General features: G+C 44.3%; 1 protein-coding gene across 1 annotated transcript in view; it reads left to right on the top strand.

The window, feature by feature from the left end:
* Window positions 1-17,905, top strand: part of LOC136831345 (kinesin-like protein KIF14) — a 563,293-nt gene that overhangs the window by 325,523 nt on the left and 219,865 nt on the right. Inside the window, 3 exon segments of the mRNA XM_067091651.1 lie at window positions 16,399-16,483; window positions 16,887-17,035; window positions 17,337-17,430. Coding sequence (XP_066947752.1) covers window positions 16,399-16,483; window positions 16,887-17,035; window positions 17,337-17,430 — 328 coding nt within the window.

Raw genomic sequence — 17,905 nt, forward strand, 5'->3', positions numbered from 1 at the left:
AGGAACAAAACATGTTTATCACTTTGCCTTATGCACACAGTTAATCTGTAAAGTCACCAAATCGGGCGCCAGGATAGTGTTTAATTAATTAATAAGCTTGTTTTCTTTGGTGACTTCCCGTTTTCTTCAAGCTCAATTAGTAATAATGCCAGGTAATTTTAATCATTTTTACTTTATGGTATTTAAAAAATGTCAACATTGTGTATCACATGTTTCTTCACAGGCATCAAGACTGTATCTATGTTGTAGAAAAAATGTTTTGTATTGTAATTTGTACTGCGTTCACTGCATAATTGTTTATTGTTTACTCAGGTCACAGTCAATTCCATTGTCTCTCACGGCCCGGCGTAAAAAAAAAAATGAAGCTGTTTTCAAAAAATAAAGTAGCAGTAACTTTACCTGCTCGTTTCTTTGACACCTTATAGTGGTGACCCCGGAAATCCCGGAGCCATTAGCGGACTCACACGGCGACTCAGTCTTGGCTCCAGGATTTCTCAAAATTCTTAGCGGCCTAAACACGGCGCTGTAACCAGCGTTTGAGCAATATCATCACCAGCGCCAAAAAGAAACAAAGTGCATCGAAAACCCCACTCCAGTAAGGGGTCAAAGGAGCAGCATGGTGATATCCTCCTTCATGCAAACGCGAGAGTTTACCTACCTCCATCATTGTCCGCCGAGGCCCTCCCGCAACGTGAAACACGACGGTGGGTCTGGGCCGCCCTCACCGTCAGCTGCCGCCCCGGCAGCAGGGGAACCCATCGATGTGGGCGCAGGGTGGAGAGCCACTTCAGAATTGTCACAAAATACAGGGACAGTGCTCAACGCCCTTCCGGATGTACAGAAAACTCATGCCAACACACACCTCATACAGCACCACAAAAAGTTCAAGCTTGCTCCCTGCTTCTAAAATCTCCCGTGCGCTCGACCTGCCAATAATCCACGCCACAACTCAATAACGCTTGGGGCAACAGAGATCTCCTATCAATACCAGTCTTGGGTGGCACAAACAATCTGGCAGGAGATAATTCATACGGGAAATCTTCCTTCGCCAAAACCAGACTATACACCATGCCTGACGATCATGACAACACTCACAACTCCGTCAAGGCTTCACAGCGGCTAAAAAAACCGGTCAGTCCGGCCCAGCCAATGAAGAAGGAGAAGCCCGTTTAGCGCCTTCGAACCACAAAGGTCCCCGGGCTTTTCGCTACCACAAGTGGTTCGAAAGGACGCCTGAAACTGACAATGTTTCAACAAAACAGGGCGGCGGCCAGCAGGACAGGCCGCCATGGCAGCTGAAGAACCCAGGGCCTCAAAACAGTAGGTTTTTACGTCTGCGACACCCTTATAGGATGATGCCCATAGGAGCCTTTATCGGTCTTCCCAGCATCCAGAGAGGACCGCACCAGACACCAGACACGCCATTGCCGCCAACGAACCCCAATGAATCCAGTGGGTGGACTTCATCTTCGCGCGTAGGAACCCCACCCTGGGGGCCGATTTTCTGGCGCACTTCGCCTGCAATACGGGGCGCTAGCGCCTCCGAAACCCATCCCGGTCTCTGAAGAAAACGGGACCCAGACCCACCATCAGTGCCGGGCCTCACCAGTATGCACACCTTCTGTCGGAGTTCCCTGAGGTGTTTTATTAGCTGTAAGTCCCCGGGCCCCAGCCAAGCACGGCATATACCACCATATAGTGACTAAAGGGCCCCCGACACATGGGGTTAATTAGCGCCTTTTTACGAAAAAGTGATTTAAGATGGAACAGATCAACAGTGCCTCCCCCTCCACATGGTGCAGAAACCGGACGGCTCCTGGAGACTTATGCGGCGACCACAGGCGGCTCAACATTGCAACGGAGCCCGACCACTACCTGCCTATGCAAGATTCACGGCCTCCTTTCACAGGGCCAAAATATTCACTAAATTGGACCTTCTTAAATCACAGGTAATATGGACATACCAAAACAGCCATCATCACCTCGGGTCCTTGTAATGTTTTCGGCTGGCTCATGGACAGCATCCTGGGGACCTAAAATTCTGCGCTGCTACGCCGACGACATTCTCATATTTTCCAGGTCTCTAACGAACAAAGAAGTTCCAGCGCCTCCAAGAAAATATTTTTTAGACAAGTGCTAAAATTCCTGGGTCACAAATTTATCAATCGAAAGTTATTTCCCGACACCCACCTCCATCAAGGCCGCCCAGGAGTTCTGTGGGATGGTAAAGTTTCATGATCGCGCGACACCAGTAAGTCCTAAAAGGTCAATATTTCTTGGGCCCCAGCCAGCAGCAGACCTTTTCCCCTGAGAAGGCCGCCCTCACCAAGGCAACCGCTTGGCACACCAGAGAGAGAGAGCTCCCCTCCAGCTGACGACAGACGAGACGTTGCCTGCGGTGCTGTTCTGGAGCAAATCATCAATGGCGCCCCAGTAGCCTTCTTCAGGAAGTTCAGTCCTGCAGATACAGCACCTTCGACAGGGAACTCTACGCCGATGAAAGTTCGGCATTTTAATTATTTTTACAATGATTTACAGACCACCAGCCACTGGTTCAAACATCAACAGTGAGGGGATATGGTCTTCCAGACAGCACCACCTCTCAGCCTAGCCGAATTTACCTGTTCCCAGGTACCTCCCCGGCAAGAAAAATCCGTAGCAGGGCCCCCTCCAGAGTCGAGTTGAACGCAGTGCAGCTTGTGTAGATTACCAGACCTTGCCAGAGAACAGGCCGCTGACCCAGAAACCCCAGCATACTGCACTGCCATCATCTCAGTGGCGATGAACATGATGAAAGGCCCCAGCCTGTCTTGACATCAGCACAGGCCAGGCTTTGGTTCCAGCCTCACACGCCGCCAGGTTTTAATTTTAATTTTCCGCAGGACCACGCCAAATCAAAAAGTTCGTCTCGGGTGAAAATCAGCCTGGGCAAAACAGTGCCTGCAGTGCCAGACCAGTATTTTTGTCTAATCTCATTTTGTACTGACATTATATGTCATAATGCAATGAACCAACAGTACCTAGCTGACGGTAATAGATTATTAAGGTGGACCCATTAATGAAATAGCGCCAGCGTGCGCTGAGGCCCTGCTCTCCAGTTATATTAGCCGACTATATTTGAACATCACAACCGACAGGCCCCGCTTATCTATTTGGTCTGCCCTGGCTCAATGGGAACCACGCACCACACCACCACAGCGCACAACCCAATGGAAAAACGGTTCCACAGGTCCTGAAGTCATCCTCATGGCCCGCTGCACCGCCGAGGACTGAAACATCAGCTGCCGTGGGTCCTCCTCGGGTTGAGGGTTCAGAGCCTGCACCCATCCGCAGCTGAACAAATGGGGAACCCTCGTGGTGCCGGGAGAGTACGGATGTTCGCCACTCCCCATCTCTTTGGCGGCAAGTTGTTATGCAGGCACTCATCAGGCAACCATTTGGTTGCCGCCACAGCTGTCATCCGCCACCCACGTCTTCGTCAGAGTCGACGATCCACCACTAACTAAGTACAGGGGACCCTTCCGCGTGCTGGAGCGGAACAGCAGGCGTTCGGCTGGCACTCCCAGGCAAGGACGACTGGGTTTCAACCGAAAAGCCCGCCTTCCTGTCGGAGAGTCCGGCAGCGACGCAACCCCTTCCAAATCCAGCACCTGCGCCGCCCCAGGAAGGGACCGCCCAAACAGCAGCCTCACAGGCGGGAGGCCCCTCAGTTATCTTCAAGGAGCCCGCACCCTTCAGCGATCCCAGCAGAACAGGGATTAATCATTAATCTTGAGTATTTGAAGAAATCAAGGATAGTGTTTATCAAAACAAGCTTGTTTTCTTTGGTGACTTCCCGTTTTCAAGCTCAATTTAAAACAGGTCAGATTTTAATATTTTTACTTTATGGTATTTACCAAACATTGGACATGTTTCTTCATTCACAGGCATCAAGACAATCTTGTTTAGCTCTATGTTTTGTATTGTAATTTGTACACTTCACTGCATATTAAAACTAGGTCACAGTCAATTCCATTGTCTATCACGGCCCGGCGTCTTTGCCTTGATCTGCAGCAGTAACTTTTACCTGCTCGTTTCTTTGACAGTTACAAATCCTATTCACTGGTGGTCAATAAATGCAACACTCATTTAAAAAAATTTTGAATAAAAATATTTATTTTTAAATTTAAAATTTATTTTTAGAATTCTCAATCAGAAAAAAATGTACTATTACTTGAAAACAACACAAAATTTAATTGATTCTTGAATTAAATTACAAAGGTTAATTTATCAAGAAATTAAATCAGTCAATGAAAATTAAATCAAGTATGCAGCGTTAAATTATCAAGAAATATTTAAAATGCTAAGTAAATAAATTTTAAATCACCAATATATGAAATGTGAAAAATTAAGAGATTGCAAATACAAGAACACAAAAGTACACAAAAAATTTACCAAAACAATTTCACTAAGGCAAAAATTTCCCAAGATATTATACCTTATTATACCATGGTAATAATAAGTAAAATGCACTTTACCATACACAGGCTTATGAAACCTTCACAAAATCACCTGAAATGCAACTGCTGGAGATTCACAAAACACACTTCTGATAGGTGCCATTACACACTTTTCCTACATTCAGATCTCAAAAGCTAAGTTTAATATCAATGACCACACAAATATATTTTACTTTAATAACTTCTCTCTTTTGAAGAAAGAGAGAGAGAGGGAACCACATAAACAGTCTGAAATCAGAGTGAACTAACTTTAGGATTCCAGCAAGAAATGAAACAATCAGATGACGCTATTATCAGAGCAAAGCGTTATGGGGCCAAAACTAATGTGTCAGAACAATACGTGATCAGAGCAGTGGAGTCTTACAAAAAATTACATAATCGATCGAGATGTGCATTTGCTCTCAAAAAGGCATACGTGACTCGAGGAGAAAATTGTATGGAAGCTCTTAATGAAATCTCAATGCATTGAAAACAGATGGCAGTTGGCCAGTCATAAATGGCACTCTTTCAAAACAAGACAAAGAACCAAATTTGGTTTTCAGAACAGTACATGAAACATTGCAAAATCATTCCTCTTTTTCTCGTATGAGACAAAACCCTAAACGACTCTACTGCCATTCCCTTGCTTGTTAACGCGTTATCTTTCACGATGACAACAGAATCAAAACATGACATACGAAAACACAAGTACAGAACACGTTGCTGGGAGACAAAATGCACGCTCACATACTACGTCATTATTAAAATGTATTATTAATTCTAAATTATGCTGTTAAGTTATATAAATCACTAACTCTTTTGAGATCTGACATTACACTATATACAATACTTTAACAGTTATTGTCATTGCACAGAACACATGATAACTAGAACAGTATATATTTTATTTTATGTATATATATATATATATATATATATATATATATATATATATATATATATATATATATATATATATATATATATATATATATATATATATATACATATATACACACACATACATACATACATACACACATACATACATACATATCCGTACATGCCGGTGACCTTTTAACCTTACAAAATCTCCCCCAAAATAGGGAGTCATCTAATACACTGAGTATCTGAGTATAAAAAGCAAACCTTAAATCCTGAGGAGATTTTTTGATAGGCTAATGCTGCTAACCCCTGAAGTGTCGATAGTTGTGTCACTAGTTAACTACTATCACAACTATTGACACTGTAAAGAAAACAACTGCAATAACTGTAAAAACAATAGGTAATTCAAGTGAATCACTAGCGAAACAACTATTGATAGTGTAAACAAAACAACAGGAATTACCATTATTAGACATAAGGAGTGAGCTCTCACTTTGTTACTAGCTTTATCCAGGGTACCATTACAGTGGGCCCCTGCCTATTTGGGGTTCCGGATTCGAGCACTCACTGATTCACAGATTTCCCTGTGGAACATATATACACATTATTCGCAGAAAATTTGCCTATTTGCAGTATTTTTCACAGAAATATTCACCAATTACTGTATCATATTTTCATGGCTAAATGCACTTTTTGTGATAAAACTATTAAAATGTTCGGGTATAAGCATTTTTAGAGGGTTATTTTTGTCTGAACTCTCAAAGTACGCAGTTCTAAGCGTTTAGAGGGGTTTTAAGTACTCATGGATTTTAGCTATTCACTGGGGGTTGTGGTACGCAACCCCCATGAATGCCAGGTGTCGACTGTATTATAAGGTAATATTATTAGACAATTTTGTTATTGATACTTATTATACAATGTCTTTAAACATTGATAGATAATTTGAGGTCACCGAAATGGTAAATCGGGGTAGTCAACTTTCTTGTTTATGAAACATAACCGTGTTCGTAGTTCCCAGTTGTGCTTGACTTATGAGCCTTGTTGTTCACTAAAGGCCAGTATTTCCTTGGTAGTATTTTGTAATCAAACTGAAGGATTTTGTGATCTCGATAGTTCCCAGTTATCCTTATGATTGGGGCTCTTTCCAATTTTAAAGGAATGCATTGTTGCGGATCTACTTCAACTGTGTATTACTCCACCCATAGTGATGTCATAGGCATTGAGGATTTGTCATGATGTTTATATTTTTCCTTAGGGAATAGAAAAATATTTTTTGTTAAGATGAGCTTTGCCAAACTTTTCAAAATCTTGAAGCTATTGATTTTACACATTTTTAGTACGATCATTCCAATAATTATTGATTTTATTTATGTACCATATTTAATTTAATAAATTGGGGGTTGTCTTATACAGTGAACATACCTCTAAACCTACATTTTTACAGGAAAAGGGGAAAAGGGTCATTGTATATGCTGGGTCTCCTTATACACTGCCATAAAATATATATATATATATATATATATATATATATATATATATATATATATATATATATATATATCATACATTACCACAGGTAAAAAATAAGAGACGGGTTGTAGGTCCTTACCGGTTTCAACTTTATTTCCAAGCCATTGATGAAGGACTGATACAGAGTATTAGAAGTCACAAATATATATACTGCAGGAACACCACTGACGAACATACACAACCGTTAGAGACTACATATCCATCCACAGGCCGATGTCAAGGTAGGAGTGGCCTTCAAAACTCATTTGGCTAAAAATCACAATATACTCTCAGGGTGTGAGAGGTGCTAAAGAAAGAGCAGGAAGACAAGTACTGCTAGTTTATTGATGAAGCAACCCGCTTATAAAGCGGCGTGCGGATGTCGGTGTATACGCAGACGTCAGTACAAAATTTACAAGTGACCCGAGGTCAAACTATTTCTCTACACAAAACAGGACAGGTACATATAGACAACATGATGATTAGCAACAGCTGATTGGACACAAAAAATACTCTGACACATATACTATGTATAAGGGCAAATGAATAGGTAATAAATATACAAATCACAATAATGATAATAAGGTTGTGTAAGTGCGACCTCAGGTCAGCTGTGAAGGTACCATAGAAAACAGGAGGTTCACCATAGAGAACCCGTTGAGTGGGGACGTTACAATATCCCCCCCCCCCCAAGATGTAGGTAACGTCTGATCAAAGCAGGTATCTGGTGGGGTGGCGGAGAGGGCCGTGCCTTCTCAATGCCAGCTGTGGGGTGCGTTCGACTTCTCTGGTGCCCTGCGGATGGGAGTGTTGGATTGCTCTCCTGCCCAGACCCGGGGCCTTCCGGGGGTGCCCATGAGGTTTTCTTGCGGGCGGGGCGGGCTGAGGGAGCACCACCTCCTGCGGGGGCTTTGGGAAGTGCCCCCGACACCTTCCTCCAGGAATGCGGGCTTCAGGCAGTCTGCTGACACCCAGTCGTCCTTCCCGTGGAAGGCCACCCAGAATGCCTTCTTGTTTCTCTCCAGTACAAGGAAAAGCCCCCTGTAGGGCCTGGTTAAGGGTGGGCGTACGGCACCGTTCCTGACGAAGACGTAGGTGGTGGAGGATAGACTGGGAGGCATGAAGGGGGACGTCCTGTCGGTATATGTCTGCCGGCAGGGGGTGAACTTCCCAACCCTGTCGCGGAGCCTCTGCGTTGTTAGGTCGTCTTGGTCCTCCGTGATGAGTTTGCCCGAGACTATGAGGGACTCCCCGCAAACCTTTTCTGCTGCGGACGGGTCGCTGTTGGCTCTGGGGGCGGTCCTCAGCCCGAGGAGGACCCAGGGCAGCTGGTACTTCCAGATGTCGGCGGTGCAACGAGCCATGAGGGACGCCTTTAGGGACCTGTGGAACCTTCCACCATTCCATTGGCTGCGGGGTTGTAGGCGGTGGTGCTGTGGCGAGTGGTCCCCAGCAGGCGTGCCAGGGCAATCCACAGCTCGGACAGGAAGGCTGGTCCCCTGTCCGTAGTTATATGGTCCAGGACACCGAACCGGCTGATCCAGCTGGAGAGGAGAGCCTCAGCACATGCACTGGAGGTGGTTTCTTCCATGGGCGTCACTTCGGGCCACCTGGTGGAGCAGTCGATGACTGTCAGAAGGTATCTGGCTCTTCCTGATGGGGGAAGAGGACCTACTACGTCGACGTGGATGTGCCCAAAACATCTCCTCGGCTGGGGAAAGTCACCCATCCCCAATTCAGTGTGCCGCCCTACTTTGCTGGCCTGACACTGTATGCACTGCCTTGCCCAGGCCGTTGCGTCCTTCGTATGCCATGCCAGATGAACTTCTCCGCCAGTAGCCTAGCCGTCGTCCTGCCGGAGGGATGGGACAGTCTGTGGATGACGTCGAAGACCAGTCGACGATGGGAGGCGGGCACCAGTGGGTGGGGGTGGCGAGTACCTACGTCACTCAGCAGTGTTGGCCCCCCTGGGGGCGAGGGGCACGTCCTTCCACTTCAGCAACGTGGTGGCGGTGCGGTAAGCTGGAATCTCTGGGTCGGCGGCTTGTTCCTGGGCGAGGTCCTCGTATTCAATCCCAAGCTGCACTGCGTTGATTTCGGTCCTCGAGAGGGCGTCGGCTGCTGGGTTCTTCCTGCCGGGGAGGTACTTGATGGTGCAGGTGAACTCTGCGATGGCTGCGAGGTGCTGCTGCTGCCTGGAGGACCATGCATCCCTCAGCCTTGTGAAGGCATGGACCAGCGGCTGGTGGTCCGTCCAAACCGTGAAGGTTGTACCCTCCAGGAGGAATTTGAAGTGGTGTACCACCTGGAACACGATGAAGAGCTCCCTGTCGAAGGTGCTGTAGCGGGACTCGTGGGGCTGAGCTTCCTTCTGAAGAAGGCGATGGGCTGAGGGGCTCCGTTGACGACCTGTTCCAGGACGGCCCCACAGACGATGTTGCTGGCATCCGTTGTTAGCTGGAGGGGGTCGCTGGGGTCCTGGTGGGCCAAAGCTGTTGCCTTGGCGAGGGTGGCCTTCGTCAGGGAGAAGGCCCGCTGCTGGTCAGGGCCCCACATTAAGGTCTTCAGACGGCCCTTGAGGATCTCCGTCAGGGGGGCCATGGTGTGCGCAACCCCGGGGATGAACCTCCTGTAGTAGTTGACCATCCTGAGGAATTCTTGTACGGCTTTGATGGAGGTAGGGGTGGGGAACCTGACAATGGCCTCGACCTTCGATGCAACTGGGTGGACGCCTCCCGGGGATATCTCGTGGCCCAGGAATTCTCCTGCAGGGGCTGCAGGACCTTCCGGATGAGCCGAAGGTGTTCCTTGTGGGACCTGGAAAAAATTAGGATATCATCGACGTAGCAGACGCAGAAGTTCAGGTCCCCCGGATGCTGTCCATCAGTCTCTGAAAGGTCGCCCCTGCATTCCTCAGGCCAAAGGTGGAGAAGGCGAAGACGTAGGACCTGAAGGGCATGATGATGGCGGTTTTGGGGATGTCTTCTGGAGCTACTGGTACCTGGAGATATGATTTTAAAAGATTTTAAAAGATCTAGTTTTGAAAATATTGTGGCCCCGTGGAAGGAGGCCATCAGGTCTTGCATGTTTGGTAGAGGGTAGTGGTCGGGCTCTAGCGAGGTTGAGCCGCCTGTAGTTGCAGGGTCTCCAGGAGCCGTCCGTTTTCTGCGCCATGTGAAGAGGGGAGGCCCATGGGCTTGGGGCCTTTCTGCATATGTCCATACGCTCCATCTCGGCGAAGGCCCTCTTGGCCTCCTGAAGGCGCTGTGGAGGAAGCCTCCAGGACTTTGTGTGCGTGGGGGAGGGGGGGGCTTGTTCTTGATGTGATGATATATCCCATGTTTGGCGGGGGCCCCGTGCACCTGACACAGCTCAGGTTTGAATACCTCCGGGAATTCCTTCAGGAGGGAGGCGTACTGGTGGGGAGCAACAGAACAGACTGTGGGCACCCTGGGGCCTGGCGACAGGGGCAGGGACTGGCAGGACTTTGTGTCCAGCAGGCGCTTGCGGCCGATGTCGACTGCCAGTCCGAAGTGGGTGAGGAAGTCCCCACCCAGGAGCGGGGTCCTAACGCCCGCGACGATGAAGTTCCACTTTTATCTCCGGCCCAGGATGGAGACCGACAGGAGCCTGGTGCCTTAGGAGAGGATGGGGGACCCGTTGGCGGCCGTCAGGGAGGCAGCCAGGTCCGGCGGGCGCTTGCGGTCCTCTCTGGAAGGCGGGAATACTGACCGCATTGTCCCCCTATCGATCAGCATCATCCTGCCAGAGATAGTGTCACGATCGTAGAAGCCTTCTGGTGCGGGGCTCCTGGGTGCTTTGGATGCTGCTGCCATGGCGGCCTGTGAGGGTGGCCGCCACCTCCCCCGTTTTTTAGGTGGGCAAAAAGGCAGGGGGCTAAGCAATTCTGGGCATCTTTACCAAACCTCTGGTGGTAGTAGCAAAACCCCGGCCTTTCCTTCTTCTGGAGGTGGAGGCCACGACGTTAATGCACTCTGTGGTGGGGTCCTCCGGCTGGAGGCAGTTGATGGGGTGTGTGGGCGTGGATGCCTGCTTCACCGCCCTCGTGGAGTCAGTCAGCTGCTGCGCCATCCTTATCTGGTCCTCGACCAGCAGGGTGTAGGGCTCCGTAATCTGTCCACGGACCTCTGGGAGTAGCTGCCGCAGGAGGATCTCCCTCGACAGGCTAATCTCTTTGTGCCTGCCGCTGTTGTACATCTTGGGGAGGAGGGCATGCCACGTCTCCAAGAGGTTCGTGTCCTGCCGGTGGTTGATGGCGATGTCGAGGGTGCGGGCGGCCCTCTCGGAGACTGGCAGGGAGCAGGTCTCGACGAGAGTGGCCTTTAATTTCTGGAAGGTGGCAGGGCTCGTGGTTGACGTCACCCATGGGGACAACTCTCCTGTATATCTCCTCGAGTAGGGCGTTGATAGCGATGTCTGCCTTCAACACCTCGTCGGTCAGGCCTGCCACCCTGAATTGCCCCTCTACCCTGTAGAGCCAAGACGCCGGGTTCTGATGGCTGAACGGCGGCAGCTTTATGCTGAGGGCCGCCCTCGGTTGGTCCGTCAGGAGGGGCATTGCGTGGGGAGCAGGTACCTGCATGGAGGAGTTCGCGGGTTTTGGCGTGGAAGAGGGCTTGAGAGGGGGTTGCGAGAGGGAGACATCTGCCTCCGAGAAGTTTGCGGTTATTTGTACATGGGAGGGAAAATCTGCATCCATGCTCATTCCGCACTCTCACTTGGAGTGTGAGGGAACACTCGCGTTAGTACACACTTGGGAGCGTGCCATGTGGGTCCGCTAATGATGCCGATGATTTGCCGACGAGGGTCAGTCAAACTATTTCTCTATACAACAGGACAGGTACATATAGACAACATGATGAATAACAACAGCTGATTGGACACAAAAAATACTCTGACACATATACAGTACTATGTATAAGGGCAAATGAACAGGTAATAAATATACAAATCACACTAATGATAATAAGGTTGTGTAATTGCGACCTCGGGTCAGCTGTGAAGGCACCGTAGAAAATGGGAGGTTCACCATAGAGAACCCATTGAGCGGGGACTTTACAAGGGGACAATACTGATAAACATACCGACCATAGGCAACAACAGATCCACACTGACATGTGTCAGGGAGGAGGAGTACAGTATATATAAAGGCAAATGCCTCCAAGGAATAAGTGAAACAACAACAGAGTGGTTGCAAGGCCTTTTGACACACGGTCCTTTACTAGCAGACTGAAGAGAAATATAAAAGTAATTTTACAATAAAGTTCGTATAATTGACAGATGACGTACAGATATCCCTGAGGATAGGGATTATAAAGGAACAGATGCACCTGAAATCCAACGCAGTTGAAGAATTAGTGACCTACCAAACAAAGGTAAATCTTTGTGAAGTTTTTACAAAATATTAGGCCTAATGGCTCAAAGTCAGGGAGGAGTCAATTAAAGAATTATACAGGGGAAGATACTGACCACCAAAATTGACCTTGGAATGAATAAACTGATTACATTATTATAAAAGTACAACACTATATAGTCTCATTTTTGTAAACAATAAAAATTTTTGAAAAGTGAACATTTTCAAAAAACTATTAATCATACGAATGCGTAGAAAGAATATATAAGGTAACTAATTAGTAATTAAGTCAGTGATTTTATCCGAGGTCATTCTTAAACATTTTACTAATACATGGTTCCAGATAATACAAGCTAAGGTTGAAGTTACACCTGGAAGTAAGCTGTATAATTGCAGATTCTAAAAGATTTCATGAAGAGAAATCTTTTGATCTGGTAATCACTGATCCTGTGAGAGTTTTCACTTAAATGAATGAATATTGCATTGGATGTTTGCCAAGTTTTGACTGAATACTTATGCTGCCTAATTCTCACTTCTAAATCTGTACTAGATTGACTTATATAAAAAGAAGAGCAGTCCAAGCATGGAATTTCATATATTGTTGTTGCTTTCCTTAGGGCTGTTTTTTTTTATTAACATTCCTTTTAGTATGTTGTTATAGGAAAAACTCTGGTTGACATTAAAAGATGTTAACAGTGAATTTATAGTTTCAAAACCACTAAAATAAGGCAAGCAAAGAATGTTCGTAGGGGTTTCTTTCTCCATGTTACTTTCACTATAAAACTTTCTGTGGGCTTCATTATTGCAAATGTCTACAGAAGTATATGTGAAGGGTAACATAAACCTGCCCCTGTTTTTCTCACGTATTCGATTCTCTTGATCCAAATACTGGGGACTGACAATGTGCAATGCTCATAAAAACATGGAAGAAAAAATTGAAATTTTGATATTAAGGTGGTGGCCTGAATAGAAATGGACATATGTTAAGTTGTTGGTTGGTTTCCTATAAATATGAATTTGCATTGAAATGGTTCTCTGTGCATTAAAACATCTAAGAAAGGGAGGCAATTCCAGAGTACATTTTATGGATGGTACCTCGTTGTTCAGACTAGAGAGTAAATCATTTACATCAACACCAGCATGCAAAACAGCTAAAACTATCCCTGCTTTTGAGCTGTTAGGCCTAATCTTTTGTAAAAACCTCTCAAAGATTTACCTTTGTTTTGGTAGGTCCACTAATTCTTCAACTGTGCTGGATTCCAGGTGCATCTGTTCCTTTATAATCCCCGTCCTCAGGGATATCTGTGTCATCTGTCCATTATACCAATTTTATTGTAAACTTACTTTTATGTTTATCTTCAATCTGCTAGTAAAACACACACATACACCTCTTGAAACTGGCATTCTGTGGTCTGGTAACTCCTGTGGTTTGGCTCGATTTTGAATTAGCTCCCATTACTTCATTGAGTGGCCACGGGGGTGGCGCCACGTATTGTTTACAACTTCCCGAGGTATTTTTAAGTATTAACTCTGAACGTGTTTTTATCTTGGAAATTAGTTTCTCCTATACTTTGTTGATGAAGGAGACACGTTTGTTTGTTGTCGGCCAAGTTTTATTCACTTCCTGTCTCTACCCAACAGTAATGGTGCCCTTTGGGAATTCGTGGTTTTGGGTGGGGGAGAACACACACATAGGAAGCCAACATGTTTCCGTTATGGAAGTGTTCTTCGGACGTGCAAAATGTCAGGGAACCATTCTTTGCAGGGTGGGAGCAGCTGAGGGAAGGGGAGGAACATGGAGGAAGGCAGGGAGAGGGCTCCTCACATCCTCCAAAGGCGGGGTAAGGTGAGAAGTGGAAGTAGGCAGAAAGTTCTGTGCAGACGCAGAGCGTACAGACACCTAGTGAGGGAAGCGACGAAACAAAGGGGTGTGAGATGTAGGTAGGAAATTCTACCAAGCAACAAGCAGGCCAGCAAAAAATAGAATGTCATCTTTATCAACAGCCCTAAAAGTATAAGGAAAACCAATTTCCAAGGCACCAGTCAGTTCACAGCAGTTCTGCACTGATAAAATAAATGTGCAAAAAAACACCCCTGGACCCTCCCCTTTTAAAGAAAATCTAAATTGATTGAAAAGGACAAAGTTAAAGTAGCTTAACAGAAACTGTTATAGTTGATGAACAGGTTATGAATCCCACCAAGCAAAAGTTCATAGTACTTGTAAAGACGTAGGTCTAACCTGTGAAGATCACGTATGAATCCCCCCATGGCCCCTCCGAAGCTGAGAGAAACTTCTCGTTTCCTCCTGAAACCGCCTTTTTCCTCAAACTTCCTGTAGGGTGCAGCCCCATTCTTCAAGGCCTGTCCTCAATTGTAATGTCGTATTGTAATGCTTATAGGGTAAAGTCACTTAGTGGGAATGCATTAATGTACAGGAGCAGTAATTATTATGGATAAGGAACTAGAAATAAAAGTAAGCAGAAAGAAAAGCCGGTTACAAAATACGGAAACAGAAAGAAATATAAGTAACTCTGTGTATGAATCCTCCCAACATTTCTCCCATTCCTAGCACTCCATTTGGGCTAAAGCACAAAGAATTAGTAAGGTTTTCCTCAATGTAGAGTTAATGGTGTAATGTGATTGGTAGGATAAGTATTTATAGGTCTCAGACCCCCCAGCCCCCCTTTTTCCTCCTTATGCAGTTGGTCTGTGCATTAAAAGCTCCCCTATAACAGTGCGCATGCGCAGCAGCATCCAAAATAGCTGTGGTAGTGAAAGGATTTGCCTTTGTAATGGCTACCTCGGTCGTTTTGTTCCTCTTGTGTTTGTGGAAGGGTTTTTCTCTCTGTAATGCAGTATACAGTGAGATTTGATCGCCTTCTCACCTTCTGTGGTCTACCTCACCCAGAACCCCGCTTTCCCTAGGGTCCCCTAACTTGTAGGGTAATAATGCAGCAGAGGAGCGAATCACGCTGTCCCGGAGGTATACCCCACCCATAGCCCCGCTTTCCCAATGGGTCCCCTACCTTGTTGGATGAAGTTCTGTGGTTAATTACAGATTAATTACAGTCGTGCGAAAAAAAGTGAAGGTAAAACCTTAATAAGCAACCAAAATACTGTGGAAAAAGTTAATTTACAAGGAAATCCCTGTTACGGAGTTAATACTTAGTTCTACCTTATAGGTACATTTGATATGCCAGCCAAGAGATCAGATGATGTTAGAGGTGAGAAGCGCAAGCATAAATCTTTATCTATGCTAGAAAGTGTATCTATCTGCCTAGTGTTCATTTGTCTCAATAGATGGCGACGTGCTTTGTTTACTTTTTGACGGCGAATGCACTGAGTGATCACTGAAATTCATTCTTTATTTCTGTCATTTCATTACCCTCTAATATCAAAATAAATGACAAAGAAACTAATAATGATAATTATGAAGATAGTAAATTTTGGAGATGAAAGTCACCAGTAATATTCTACAGATTCAGAAAAATGTTTTGTTGACTAGTTAAGCTAACTTGGAAATGTAGGCTAAATGTGTTAAAGTACACTATGTTAAAGAAAATTATACAGAGTGAAGTTATAAAATGATAAAGTGAAAATAAATGAATAGTAAAATGATAAAAAGTGGTGTCAGTACTTAGCCAAGTACAGTAGTAGGCCAAGTCGGCAACTAGGATATTTGAATATGGAATTAGCTTGCAAAGCTACGTTTACATAGGACTTCATTTTTTAGTGGTGTGTTCTATATTCCTGGATATTCTGTGGTCTAGCAGTGGCCTGGTCCCATGGTTCACGGATCTAAGAGGTTGGACTGTGTGTCTGTGTATATATATATATATATATATATATATATATATATATATATATATATATATATATATATATATATATATATATATATATATATATATATATATATATATATTCAAAGTGAACAGGACTCAACAAAATTATATGTAACCCACCAGTGAAAACCATTTATAACACACACACACACACACACACACACACACACACACACACACACACACTCTCTCTCTCTCTCTCTCTCTCTCTCTCTCTCCTCTCTCTCTCTCTCTCTCTCTCTCTCTCACTCAAGTTTTGCTTTCTTATAAATATTGTATCCAATTTATTTACTATTGTATAACTCAGGAACTTGGAACAGCGCCTCAGGGAGAACGAAGCTTGTCAGCAAGAGGTTCTACAATACCAGCTTCTTCAGGGGATATCGGGCAAGGTATGGAAAAGAATTTTTCTGACACTGCTTTGATTTTTGTGCATTAGAGCAGATATGTATAATGTATTCATTGCTCTTCTTTACTGATGTAGGTTCACACACCAAGTGCCATTACTGTATTGTAAGTGTTGATTTGCTGTTTCTTATGTATGTCTAGGAAGCTGTTTCCTAGCAAGGCATGTGCTTTAGTATAAAAATGGATTAATTAGGTACCTTTTGCTCTGTCAAAGTGCTTTGTCAAGCAGAACACATTTTTTTTTAACTTGTGTACTCTACTGTAAGAGGGGAGCAAAAGTATTTCTCTTATTTTTAGCAGGATTTCTCTTTATTCAGCAGCATTGTAATAAGTGTTTCCATCATGTATTGTAATCGAAGTAAATATTAAAGAAATGTTCTGTTCTAGGGTGATAAAGGACCCCAGCTGGTTAACTTGTGTGAAGATCCACAGTTATCAGAAACTCTGTCATACAACCTCAAAGATGGAGTGACGACCATAGGCCAGTCTCCTTGTGACCTTATACTCAGAGGTCTTCACGGTGAAGACATCCATTGGTAATTGTTAGCTGATTCTCCATAATCATCCCAAAGTTTTTATCTAATGTAATTTAGTTTCCTTATCTATCAAGAATCAGATTCTCCTCAATATTTCAGTACAATTGCTTACAAAAATGAGTAATTCATTGCTCCAACTTAGTAATTCATTGCTCAAATTTATTTATGTATTTGTTATTTTTGTTCCTATGTGTTTTTATATTGAAAAAGTTTGTTTTTACAATAATGCAACCCTCTTGTAATGTGAATTGTTTAACATTATTTTTAAAGTATTAGATGTTAAAGCTCTTTTTCATTTCAGTACTATTGTAAAGGATGGTGAAAAACTTACTCTTCATCCAAGAATTGACACTGAAACCTATGTCAATGGCCAACTAATAATGTCACCTGTACAAGTAAGCATTATTTTATTTCACAAGGTGTTAGGCAGTAAGTCCATTTTGAGATATTACCTAACTTTATCATTATAATAATACTAATAATGTAAAGAATAGTCCAGATAGTGTTTACCTTTGAAAAGAACTAAGAAAGAGATTATTTCAAATTTAAAGTATTATTCATCTTATGAAAAATTAAATTAATATCTAATACATAAAAGAGAAAATGTACATTTTACAATCAATCTATGGCACTCAAAAAACAACTGCAAAATTTCATAAAAATTTCAAGTTACATTGCAATACCTGAAAATTCTACAGGCCATTTTTTCAACTGAATTCAGTGCTCTGTCATATCCCTTGAACTTATTACTTACAAAGATTCATGTAATCCTGTACAAACACCACTGAAGAAGTTGAATCAGAACATAGCAGAATTGAACACTAGAATTTACCAGAAATAATCCAGAGCACCATCTATTAATTATAGTAG

This window comes from Macrobrachium rosenbergii, chromosome 48, assembly GCF_040412425.1.
Source record: "Macrobrachium rosenbergii isolate ZJJX-2024 chromosome 48, ASM4041242v1, whole genome shotgun sequence".
Classification (NCBI taxonomy): Eukaryota; Metazoa; Arthropoda; class Malacostraca; order Decapoda; family Palaemonidae; genus Macrobrachium; species Macrobrachium rosenbergii.